The sequence below is a fragment of the Zophobas morio genome, unplaced genomic scaffold, assembly GCF_036711695.1.
Source record: "Zophobas morio isolate AGI-343-1 ecotype UQ-CSIRO unplaced genomic scaffold, CSIRO_AGI_Zmor_V1 ptg000113l, whole genome shotgun sequence".
Taxonomy (NCBI): domain Eukaryota; kingdom Metazoa; phylum Arthropoda; class Insecta; order Coleoptera; family Tenebrionidae; genus Zophobas; species Zophobas morio.
Window position 1 is genome coordinate 215390 of NW_026972218.1, and position 13083 is coordinate 228472.

Genomic DNA, 13083 nt, shown 5'->3' on the forward strand with positions numbered 1-13083 from the left:
TAAAATATTCTGCCTTAACCGTTAGATCCTTTCTCAATAAGATAAATAACAGCGTCTATCTCAATGCTACAGGAGAGAGATATCGGCTTATCGCCCTCATATCCGCTGTCGGCAACGTTGTTGAAGCTCTTCTGCGACGATATCTAAAAGCAATCGTTATTGCTCGTGCTTTCGCGCTAGAGGTTTCTATTAAGACAAGGACCTCATGAGGCAATAGTTATTGGTGAGACAGAGCGGCTAACTCGCAGCTTTACCTTTATTAAATACTCTAAAACTATTTTTTTGGTGTCGGAAAAGCGTTTGAACGAATTTGACATGAAGGTTTGCTCTACAACAGTGCGCTCTAGTCGCTCTGCATGGCGCTCGTTTCCGTTAACAGCGGGAAGCTTCTTAGTGAACCCTTCTTTCACCTACAAACATTTCTTTTTTTCTGCGGGACGCGCCTTTGCTAATTTTTCACGCAAATGATTCGGTATTTCACTCGTCGTCGTTGCCGGCTGATAACGTAAGTGGAGGATTACAAGCAACGCTATTAAGCCAAAGACACTCATTAACACCAGGAAGTCTATACAGCGCCATTTATCTGTGAGTTTCGTATTAGCTATGTCGTCTAAACGGTCACACACGTGAACTACGTGACGAAAGATTGCAAGCCGACGATCCACCAACGTGTGGTACGAGTAGCGTTGCGCGGGCGTCCAATTCTTCAGCCATAGCGCTCTCGTTAAACTGAGACAAAACAAAATACCTTTCATCGTAATATACGCGCGTGGTTTATGTGGAACGGGGCTTCATTATTGTGTATCTTCTTTCAACCCAATCTCATCGAAGAAAGTCAATTAGGCACAGTAACCGCCTGCTGATAACTGAGCTTACTTTAATGGGCTTCGAGTGGTTATTATTTTTTTAAATTAACGTTATTTACTTTAGACGTTGAATAAGTTATAAATATGTAACAACTAATCTTGAAGGAGAGCTCGAGTATTCGAAATTTGTTAACTCTATTTTTCGTTAATGAAAGCATTAATAAATATGCAAATTTTTTGACGGGGTGGTAGCCAAGTTTTTTTTTTTATTAAATTTAAAATCAAGAAAACAAAACAACCTTGTTAATAAGCACCCGAGTGATGGAAAAAAGACAATAAAGAGACAACGAGGAGAAGGGTTTTTACTTTAACTTATTTTTTGACTTTTGTGGGATGCTCGGTAAGTTGAAAGCAGACCGATTAGTCTTAGTGTGTACGGAAACATGCGCCCTATATCTCCAGAAGGATTATAATTTAAAGAATCGAAAGGGTGCCTTGAAAGCTTAAACTTTTTTTATAGCTATCTAAACATGTATAACCTTTTCACACTAGTAATAATTGTTTTATTATCTGCTACTTAATACTTTCATTAATCTAAATCCGATGAATTTATTTTATTTTTTTTGGTCTTTTTGTAACAAGCTAAAATTTAAACCTGAGTTTATTGGCTGACGATATTTAGGCAGTTTTAGGGTTATATTGAGTTTAATTTTAATGTAAAGTTACAACATCACGCCATTTATTAAGAACTCTTTTATTAAATACTCACAACTTATAGACGAATTTTTGAGACCACCGCTTATTACGACGAGGGTTTCTTAATTTAAGTGTCTAGCGGTCGAACACCCCTTAAAGCTTAACAAGGCAGCTGAATGCTTCATGGAATTATCTGACAACTCAATAAAAAGGTTATATTCTTGGCAAACGGTCAGATGGATTTTTCATGTTCAAATAGTATTTTAAAGTTAGATGTAGAACTTTAAGGGGACTGTCACCACACAGTGATTTAGTTAAGGATGGACTAAAATCTTAAGTATGCTGGAATGTTTAATAGATTATCTTAAAATGGTGGTTATTTACCTTAAATATAGTTACTGCCTCTGAAGATACATATTTAACATAAGTCTGAAACATTCAAATATATGTAAGGTGAGAAGAACTATTCTTTTAGAAGTAAAAAAGCGGTAAAGGCTTCCATCTTTAAAGTTGTTAACTTTGGTTAATAGAACATTATGCGTTTTAAAGCTTTATGTGTGCCAAACAAAAGTCATAAACGGGATGAGTATTTGTCAAGCTTGCGGACTCCACCGGTGGGCTGGTCACCGCCGAATTGCGGTGCCCCCTTTAAAAATTCCCATGAATAGCTTTGTCACCTTTTAGATACAAATTCATTAATTTTCCAAATCCTTTTGCCTGCCCTAAGCTAGGTGTGCTAATATTTAAAAATAAATAACTATTTAATTAATTAAAATAAAAACAGTTATAACCAGATTTCATTTACAAAACTTAGAAACACGAAATACAGTTAATGTCCCTTTAATAAGTTAAATACTTACATGAAAGCACTGTAAATTTATCAAGTGTAACGGCCGTCTTACTGGAGAGTCATAAAACAACCTAGCCTTCTCTTTAGATAATAAAATATAGGAGTAACAGTCTTGCAGAAGGCTTCGATAAGAAGTTCTTTGTAAAAGGGAAAACAAAAATTAGAAGACTCGAGTAAATAACAATGGCAACGAAGAAGGTTACGAATACTCTGCTAGACTATCAGCCATTGCATAGGTGTATTTCAGTTTTAGTTAGCAGCAGGACCATAAAAAGAGACGTGAACTGCCATCATCCATGTACTGCCGGCATCTTTCTAATTAATACATTTAACCCGCAGAACATGAACCTACATTTGAATATTCTTAAAGGATACTCCCCAACTAACCGTGTTAATAAATTTTTTTTTAGCTTTATTTCGAAGTGCATAGACACTTGGCCTATATTTACAGATATTTATTATGATTACTTTTAACTTTTACTTACTTCTTTTAATTTTCTATAAACCCGCTTAAACTTTTTTTAACATACGGCGATCCTTTTAAAGCAATCTTAAAGACCGAAAAACACCCCTTCTAAAGTCTAATAAGGCACGCGCTCAAGAGGTGAAAGTGAGACCTGCACTCCATGTTTGCTTAAGGGTAGCTAAAGTAACTAGAATCATGAAATTTATAATTACAAGTTCGGTCTACAATCCTTATCTTCTACATAAACCAAAAAATCAACCGGTTATAAGACTAAATAACGGTATTTCTCCTCTTGTTCTCTCTGTACGTCTCAAGTCGGTTATAGATCTTAAAACGCCTTATCTTTCACCCTGGCAAGCACTAGAAATAAGATACTTTTATTCTAAAATTTTATAAAACGGCGATGACGTCACCAAACATCTTGTAGAATTCTTCCTTCCCTTTGAAGTTTTTGGACATATTCCACCGTCTCTTTTTCGTTAAAAACTTAAAAAAAAAAATTTTTTTTTATCTCTGGTAAATGAAGTAATAGCGGCAAACCCTTTCTTTCCTGAACGACTGAACAAATTACTTGGTGGACATCTTTAGCCATCCGCTTTCCATCTCTATATGAGTAATAAAAATACGCTGCAAATCATTATTTATATATACTCTTTACCCGCATATAAAGATATAGGCACCGTTTTCCATATACTTCATCAGTTCTTTACTGTTTTTCTTAAGTAAATGAGTGACGTAAACTTTCTCTTCTTGGTCTCTTGAAAAGGCGAGGTACCTACAAAAAAGGAACGGTATTATAGTCCAGTTAACAATAAGAGAGTTCGTACAGCTTTGTAATCACTTTCTCTTTGTAATAATGCATTATTTCCTCTTTATATAAAAATTCATGGTTCGAAGTCCTACAGCCATAATAAAGGACGGTATCACCGACGCATTCTCCTGAAAACACAACTCGGTCTTCACTGGTTAAGGTTACCGAAATTGGAAAACCTTTTCTAAGATGGTAATGCCTGTCCTGGAGGAACCCCCGAAAAGGCGCAAGCCCTGAAGGCATCAAGGTAGCATATGTTGGATACTGGGGTACATCGGTAGCCATTAATATCAGTAAAAACCAGTTCCTGGTCCAATCATTATAACATCCGCAGAACGGTCTCGTGGCAACCTGTATAAAGAAAAAGCGTTTAAAATACTGCCTTTAAAAGGTGCTAAACAAACAACAAACTTTATTGAGATATATGTCACCAATCAATACGCTATAATAATAGCCTGCAATTTTGATAAACTTTAACATGTGCTGTAAGGTTAATAAGTTGTAAAATTAAGCAACTAGGAATACGCTTAACTATTTAAAGGCCGTAAGTGCCAAGCTTAAAATAAGAGACCGTAAAAGGGTAAACGTAAGAAAACATAAGTAACATCATAAATAACAATTAACGATGAAATAAAGATATCCAAGAAAACACACTCTTAACTTGAAGGAGGAAGAACGAACGAATATTGGGACGCGCGGAGGTTCCGCAGATTGACCTGGAGTCAAAGACGACAAATAGGAAGAACAGACGCCTTTAATAGTCCGCCCAAGTGGACTTTTATAGCTATAAAAAGTAAAGAATATCACTTCAGATAAAGGCGTTTTATGCAAATGATAACATATTAAAAAAAATAAAAATAAACTTTATATATGTAAAACACGAAGAGTTGAACCTGACCACGGATGCAGTCACGTGTATATGGTGGGCGTGCTGCTTGGGAGATGAAGAAATCGAATAGTAGCGACAATGCAGACGAGGAAGAAGCTCAATGAAGTGGTCCACTACGAAGACAGAAGAAAAGAAATATTATTTATAAGGATAAAAGCCATATGGAATACGATACCACTCGGTTGCAGGGAGGGGAAATACTCTAAAACCTCCGCAAAACATCGCATGTCAGCCACTACAAATTTTTCATAATCTTCTTTTCCCTGTCAAGGGCGTATAAAAGTTCTAAAAATGTTAAAAGGCGCTAAGTTTCTTTTCAATACGGCTTCAGAAGAAAGAAACAAGAGCCTTTCTCTGTCGTTTCCTTCGGCGTATTCAGCGAAGACACGCAGGTGGTGCGGCGTGGGCCCCCCGTTGATGTCTACAAAGTGGCGAAAGGCCGTCCGGTAAGAACACGGGCTACCAATTAAAAAAGTTGCTATAAGAGCAATGAACATGACAACGGGAAGTAACTTTGGGAAGATTTCCTTGCTATTAAATGCGTCCAAGGAATGAAAAGAAACGACAGTGTCCAAGTCAACTCGTAGCGCTCGGCCAAGACGTTCAACCATTAACCAATCATTGCAGGGATAAATGCCCACGTGATCACCTGCTTGATAGCTACTGGGCAAGAAAAACATTCTAGGTAGCTCCAGCACTCAGCCACACGCCGATCCTACCTGATGTTAATATCTGCAATATCCAACACCACGTGACGACACGATCGAGCCGACCCCGTAAACAGCTCTTTGTTGAGGATTACAGGGACGTCCATGGGAGCTTTCAAAGTTGCTCGGTGGCTGTACCCTCCCGAATCAAGTTTTGCGAGCCGACCGGTATTGACAGGTAAACCAACAACTTCATGATGAACTTCAAGCCTGTATTTCCGGCTCCTAAGAAAAATCCACAAATAAGCAGCCAATTCAGCACTTGTTTGAGAAGAATACAAGATGTCTATCTGAGAGAAGTTTTCAGGGACTTCCTTTCCGTACTTCTTACAAACAGTCAACCAAAATTTATTTTTCCAAGCTGTAAAGTCATTTTCTATTCTTAAACAGTATAATATAAATAATGGCGACTTCAACTTTTATTTTCAAAAAAATAAGAAGATTGTAGAATAATATAATACATTCCCTCATCGTCACCTTCACCCCTTATAAACTGACGTATACAGCCGAGTTCCTCTAAACGGTGATCGACGTAACGACCGGCTGCTTGATAATGTTCGTAAGTTGAATTTCCCAGTGAAAACACCTAATAAGTCCATTAAAATGAATATTAAACATAAAATAAAATTCTTAACAAGTACGCAAAGAAGTACTTACTGCATATCTCAGGTATTTGGGGGATTCCTCACTAACTTGCTCTTTTATATATTCAAAAAATGAAAGAGCATTCTCTGTGGGGTCACCTTGCAATAAAAACCACTTTAATAAAATAAAAAAAATTGGCAGAATGTCAGAACAAAGGAAAATAAGACAGAGGAGCTTAAAGGAGGCTATACCATCCCCATACGTGGCGATGAAAAAGACAACAAGCTTATCTTCAAGTAGCTCGCTTTCAAAATCAAACTATAATAATTACTTGTTTTATATAATAATAACAAAAGCACTATAACATATATAATATAACGCAGTTATAATCTTCAAGATCTGCGGTCAAAGCATTGAAGCCATACGCTGAAGCTTCAGCGGACAACCGAGATGCAAACCCTTCCGCTGTGCCAGTTTGAGAACCATAAAAACAGATCATGTCCTTTCCCTTAATTAAAATAACGAAAATTATGCGTACAAGTTTTATTTCATAAGGAAATATATAAAAATAAACATAAACCCCACTTTATATACAAGGAATCAAAGATAAATAATAAAAAACAAAAACTTAAGTTAAAATTGTTACGTTTCTTTGCATTAATTCCAAAAAGCTTTCATAGCGTAAGGTAGGAACTGGCTTCTAAAAAAAGGTAAATTTTTAAAAAAAATTATAAGCTACAGGTTATGTTAACCTTTTTATTCCTCTTGTGCTTCAAATTATTTGCTACAACAAATATTGAACTAAACAACAGCGTAATAACTACTAAGGGATAATTCAAGTATGGAACAACAAATTCGATCATATATTACTATTCGTCTTAATTACAGTTTATGTATCTCTTCAATTCGTGTTAAAAAGAATAAATAAAGAATGAATATTCATGTAATACACTCAAATGAAAATATGCTAATGTCGCCACAATGTAAAAGGCACACGAGCTTAGCGGTTAAGAAGATTTTCAATTGGTCATTGGTAAAAAAAAGCTTAAGTGGGATAAAAAAATAAAATATATGATTTGTATTGTAGTTCAGTAATTAATATTGACGCATAAAGTCAATGTCGCGATCACGGGTACGTGTTTGTCAAACTTTGATAGAGATAAAAAAGTAAAGTTAATATTTTAATAATGAATACATTAACATTATGCCGAAATTAAGAGTTATAACCCCGAACTAGAGCTTAGGCTAGCAAACTCGTAAATCTCCATCTGTATCGCAGAACGCAGCTTTCTTTGTTAATCTTTAATAGCTGCCTTATTCCGCTTCTATAATGTCTGATTAGTTTTATTCCAAGGTTTATTTATATTTACTTATAACTTCGCAATTTAAACTTAAATAAACGGGTCTGTTAATTTTTTGAATAAAATTTAACCTTCATGACTAAAATTTTACTAAACGTAACAGGTGTAAGTATAATTTTTTATAATTTTTTTTAAAGTAGCCCTCATTGAATATATCTAACCAGTCTAAAAATCTTAGGTGCAATTAAAAAAGCTAGCTTAAACCATTATTATTAAAAATAGCTATTAGAATTTTTAAAACAAATTTATGTTGGTTCCTCTCATTGTAATGATTTTGTTTTTTATAAGGTTTTATATACGTATGCACTTGTTTAAAGTTTAAATTTTTGCTTTTTATTGGGGAAAGCATGTTTGTTTGGTATAAAAAAACTGTTACTAGATATGCACATATTGAGTTAGAGTAATGTGTTATTTTATTGTGTTTTTTGTGAAGAAAAGTAAGAAGTTAGCCAATCTTGTGCCTGTGAGATACGTATAGAATAAATACTTAAAATAACCTTTAAACCTTATTAAAAATTATGTATAGTTATGCCTATTTTAAAAGTGTATGTATATAACGTGAGGGCACCTAACTATTGGTGTTATCCCCTGTTAAGAGTTCGAGTATTCGAAGTTTGATGACTCGATCAAGCATCAGGAACTGTTCATTTACAAATAAAAAAATAATTGGTACTATGAAAGAGGCGGCATGCACACATTCTTTTTATGCTTTTTGTTAGTTTATTTGGTTGATGCGGGGTCGTGCTCTCTAGGCAACCTCTAAAATTATTAAAACAATTATTACAGTTTTTTTCTTTTTACGACAAACCTATGTTATACTATTTGTTATTTATAATATATATAATATATAGTTTTCATAAGCATTAAGCTTTTAATTCGACAGAGCTAAGGAAAATTTTCTTTTCATTTAAACTCACGCACTATTATTGGATCATCCCCCCCCCCTCCAACAAATTTCACTTCTTCTTCTATGTTACACATTAGTAGTGTGCTAATATCGTTCTACTGTATTAATTTAATCATACGAAGGGGAACGAACCACCTATAAGGCCAGTCAATACTATTACTGTAAGTAAAATATTTCTAAAATTAAAAGTTTTCCTTTTAATATTGAATAGACAGAATTCAATAAGAAGCGGTTCTGATAGCTCTTTTTTCACTGATCTTTATAATTCAGGCATGATACTTAACATTATGTATTATGTTCTATAATAATTATTATAATTGATAGTTTTATACGCAATATTGAGATAAATTTCAGTTAGCTATATTGGTTTGATCGGAAGTAAATTATAAATACTCCATTTTTAATATTGTTAAGACAGAGTGACACTGGCTTACAAACGGTAGTATTCTACAGTTTTAAAGCATGGCCGCATAAGGTAAGTAATAATAAATAAGATAAAACTTATGAATAATTATAGAAAATTTAAAAAGCAAATTGTTAAATAATCCAAAATATATATTATAAATTTTCCACATGTTATAATTGGTCTTTTTGCTATACACTTGTAATTTACAAAGTGATAAACTTCAAAATTAGGCTTTCGAGTAAATGCTTTAAAAGTAAAAATGTTGTAGCGTAAACTTTTAAAAATAGGATTGACTCAGTAATTGATGCTTCTGGGGTGCGCAAGAATCAGCAACAGTCGTTGCCAAGGAAGCACAAGTTCATCGAAAGTAAGTTGATTTCTTCGAGGCTACTTTACTCTTAACCATACGAATTCTCCATTTTGAGAGTAACGAGTTTTGTGCAGCTCGCTTAACAGTTCTATTAAGATTTCTCAATATGTTTTAAGTCTTAAAAGTCACGAACGAAAGACCAAAAACAATATTCAAGGTTAATAGAAAATAAACTAATATTAAGCAAAATATATACTGACAAGCAGGTAAAATAAGTGAATCTTTATAACTGGGGGAATTATAATTAAAAAATATATAACGTTTTATTAAATAGTTTATTCGAAAGGCCCTTTACTACCAAAAGAGTTGTCCCCTCCGCAAAGCAACTGCCGTTCGCAAGAGAAATCAAAAATTGGAAACTATAACAACGAAAAAAAAGTTGAACAACTAAGTTTGAAGGCTATAATAATAAAATAATATTTATTAAAGTCTTAATAAAATTTGAAACCTTTTTTTTTAACAAAAACCGCGAAAAATGATATCTACCAATAACTTCGTTAGCACAAGTAGTACGACCAACTTTTTTTTTGTTTAACTATAAAACAAGTCTTACCTTTGCGGTAAGTTCGGACTTGGACGGTAAAACGTTGAGCTGCAGCTGGGTATTGATAAAAAATTTTCTGACAGTAACCCCGAAAGAATGGAAAAGTAATACCTTTACGGGCGCTGTTACTTGAAGGTTAAGGGCAATAGGAATATCGCAAGACGGCTTTCGAGCAAGAGGTTTGTCAGTAGTAGAGTTCCTTTATAGAAAACAAAGGCTTTTAGCAAAACACTAGTTATAACTACTTTACTCATTTAAGTAAAACAATTAAATACACCAGTAAAAATCTAGAAAAAATAAAACTTAATTTAGAAAGTAATGTTTAACCTGTGCAACAAAAAAAAATTACTAACATGTACAAGAAAGTTTTAAAGATGGATGGTTAAACTTTAAAAGATTTTCATAGTAATTGTGCTCTTCTGGGAGGGAAGTGCGCGATAAGTTCGAATTTAGAGGTCTGCCTGGTACGGGTAACTTCCTATAAAGTAAAATATAGACGGAACTAAAAATTAAAATAAATTTAACTATAACTAAGTTAAACAGCAGCACACAAATATACAACTCAATGTAAGTCCTGAAAACGAACTTTCCTATATATAAAACTAATCAAGAAGCAAAACTTCCCTAAACTGAGGTGTTAGTTCTCGAGTGACTTTTACAAAGCCGATACAAATGCCTTCCGAGACGGGAGTGCTCAGACACTGGTAAGACTCTCCAAGAAATTCCTGATAAACAATTAAAAGGTGAACTCAAGGAGTAAGGCATCCTTTCCTTTAATATATACCTTCTTCTTAGGTAAATAGGTGGCTAAATTAGTTATGTAAACCGTGGCTTTTTCTCTCAATTCCCTTTCGATGTAGAGAGCTCCACTAAAGGAAGCTTCATATGTATGTAAATGCAAAACAATTAAGAAATGGTTATTTAGAACTTAACCTTCAGAACTAATCTTTTTAAAATTAAAAGGCACAGGTTCTCCCTCCTTTACCACGGCTATATCGGTTATTACAGTCGACGAAATTATTTCAACAGAATAACAAATAATATAATTCTTCTTGGACAAAGCCCCTTTGGTCAAAATGGTGGAGTAGCCTCCGTACGATTTGGATACCTATGTCGGGATTGTATTTTTAATTTAAATATTATAAATAAAATACAGCACACCTGAATATAACTTTCAGGAACATTTCCCTCCCTAGCAATGACTATATCTGTTATGGCCCCATCCATATTTCAATAACAACAAAAGTTAAAAACTCTAGTTAGCACGTAAAAGTAGGTTAGAACTAAAAATAGGAGCTGCGAAACCTAGAAACGCAACTTTTAGAATAGCAAAGAGTCCCGTTACAAATCTAAGGCCAATTAATTTAGATCCCTCCACCCAACGAGACTAAGAATTTGAAATCAGGTGAGACATGATTAATTGTTAATTTCACTGTTAACTTGTTATTGATGGTGGAAGATTACAAGGACTGCTTTCCGTTTCACATGTACCTAAGTCTAGACCTCGAAATTGTCGCATATCACTATTTACTAGGTTCCTTTTTTGCAAACAAAAGAAGTTGCGTTTATTAGACTTTACGAGGGCGAGGTTGAATACGCGACCATCAAAAACCGAAAAAGAGAGTCGCGTCGGTGGGAATCGAACCCTTTGAGTATGCGCGTCAATGCTCTTAAAAACTGAGCTACGAGGACAAGTCTCGATTACGGTATGATGGTTTTACGAATTTAACCTACTAGTGTTCTTGCTTGTGCTCTGTTATTTAAAAATTCGCGAATATTTGCGATTTTTGGTATTAACCCCATCAAACTTGGAAGTCTTTTTGACACGATTCTAAGTAAAGTGTAACAAGTAAAACACAAAGAAAATAAAAGGTCAAGCGTCGCATCTCTATCTATTTGAAATTTTAAAGGATGTTTTAAAAAATTTAAATACTATTGTTGTGTCTTTTTGAATATAACATCAAGCAAAGATATACGCTTCTGAATCGCTAAATTATTAGTAAACATCTCTGCTATATTATTTAGCCGTGACATGTTTTATAATATAATTGGCGTAAAACTTGAGGCATTACCGGTCATGGTGTTTAGACGTCCTCTACCTTTGTAAAAGTGTGCTATTGTTTTTCTAGACGTAAAAGTTTTATAAGATGATAAGCCCATAATTGCCTACGGAGACCATGTATTCGACTTCACGAGTAAATTATTGTATTCTGCTTTTATCAATTTTTTACCACCTCTGTGATTGACGTTATTTAATATTGTATACCCTACTGTAGTATCACAAGTCAAAATTGTTAGCTCTAGGAGATCCAAAAGCATGCTAATAAAGTATTCTTTTTTTTGTATTTGTAATGTTTTAAGTTCCATTAAATGGCTTACTAACTTCTTCTTCGCATTAATAAAAGGCTGTCGTTATTGTGGGTAATACGCTTCCGCTATCCCGTACCGTTTCAAGGCAGTCGTCATACCCCCTCGGGGGGTCCCGCTTAAACCAAGACTCTAGAGCGGCCTATGCTCGACCTTCTCGAGCACCCGCGAAAGATTGTAATTAATTAAAAATACTAAGGCTACTCCTAGTCTTTTATTATCTCTGTTGTTTTAGTACGTTACCAGTACCGGGACGACGTGAGGCTAAAGATCTATAGCGACATCGTTATGAAACTTTTTTATTTTTTTTCTCCTACATAACTCTAGAACTTCGATCCTTATTTATACAATGCTGAAATTATTTTTTCTGCTTTCTCTCGCTTTACCTTACTGCTGTTTCAGTTAATCTTAATTGCTTATCCCATTTTAGTTAAATTTTGACCTTCTCGAATTATGCAGCCCCACCATATTTTTATACAGCCTCCAATGTGGAGTGGAGAAATATTATGAGACCCAACACGATTAAGATAACGGCTAGTAAATATAAAATTGGCATCAAGTACCTCAGGGCTTGAAGACATTTTACTCTCGCATGAAAAATTGAAGGACCTGAAATTATTCCATCTAAAGAACTTATATAGCTACCATTAAAATGAACTGTCTCCACCTGAAATTAAATCAAGAATTTAAGAATTAAGAGTAACCGCTTTAAAGCTTGTAATCAATTTGGTTAAGATGCATTTTTAGAAGGAAAATCAACTGTTACAGTAATGAGCAAAAAAAATATGAATTTATATTACAGAAAAGAGAGATGACTTGCCAAACGTTTAAAGTCAAGAAAAGTAATGCTCCGTTTAAAAGGTCTTAACTCATATTACTGAAATTACCAATATACATAAAATTATAGTTTTTTTCCCCAGGGTAAGTAAGGAATTTAAGTATGATGTTATATCATTAGAACAATATTATAGTAATAATCCTGCAAGCCGGGACCAGCGTTATGCCCTCCATGCTTTATACAAGCTATAAACAGGCACAAAGTCAATATGGCTCTAATACCTCTTGTAATCAACAATTGAAAGGGAGGAAGCAACCTTTAAAAGTACTTAAAAGGTCGATCCCTGTAGTGCACTGACTGTCCTGGTCAGCATTTGAGATCTCAGTGTTCGTACATAATGAATACATGGAACATTTGTGGTGAAATTGGACGTATCGAGCAACAATCCTTGCGTAATATAGTCCGCAGCCCTTATACAAACTCACAAACCCCGAAATTAAAGTGGTTGTTAATACTGGTGCCTATCCTTATTTCATTAAA

General features: G+C 34.4%; 2 protein-coding genes across 5 annotated transcripts; both read right to left on the reverse strand.

Moving 5' to 3' along the window:
- Positions 1 to 3090: 3090 nt before the first annotated feature.
- On the reverse strand, positions 3091 to 6692 carry LOC135144928 (NADPH--cytochrome P450 reductase-like). 4 transcript variants are annotated; one of them, XM_064077061.1, is made up of 20 exons: positions 6563 to 6692; positions 6457 to 6510; positions 6190 to 6318; positions 6062 to 6128; positions 5883 to 5968; positions 5687 to 5811; positions 5505 to 5606; positions 5238 to 5450; positions 5032 to 5178; positions 4842 to 4977; positions 4694 to 4781; positions 4523 to 4631; positions 4291 to 4413; positions 3931 to 3980; positions 3809 to 3862; positions 3646 to 3757; positions 3477 to 3593; positions 3359 to 3423; positions 3232 to 3304; positions 3091 to 3168 (listed from the first exon to the last, which is right to left on the reverse strand). In XM_064077061.1, exons 1-20 carry the CDS (start codon positions 6671 to 6673, stop codon positions 3147 to 3149), a joined length of 1983 nt encoding a protein of 660 aa, XP_063933131.1. In that variant the 5' UTR covers positions 6674 to 6692; the 3' UTR covers positions 3091 to 3146. The 4 variants fall into 4 exon arrangements, 3 of the variants coding, with proteins under 3 accessions (XP_063933131.1, XP_063933130.1, XP_063933132.1); XM_064077060.1 differs by having other exon boundaries at positions 3112 to 3178; XR_010283267.1 differs by lacking the exons at positions 3091 to 3168; positions 3232 to 3304 and having other exon boundaries at positions 3660 to 3757.
- A 2406-nt stretch (positions 6693 to 9098) lies between these two features.
- LOC135144942 (uncharacterized) lies at positions 9099 to 10811 on the reverse strand. The gene is made up of 9 exons (XM_064077079.1): positions 10717 to 10811; positions 10560 to 10653; positions 10332 to 10506; positions 10183 to 10277; positions 10022 to 10123; positions 9787 to 9875; positions 9510 to 9597; positions 9408 to 9452; positions 9099 to 9213 (listed from the first exon to the last, which is right to left on the reverse strand). The coding sequence occupies exons 2-9, from the start codon at positions 10623 to 10625 to the stop codon at positions 9130 to 9132; spliced, it is 744 nt and encodes a 247-aa protein (XP_063933149.1). The 5' UTR covers positions 10626 to 10653; positions 10717 to 10811; the 3' UTR covers positions 9099 to 9129.
- Between the last annotated feature and the right edge of the window lie 2272 nt (positions 10812 to 13083).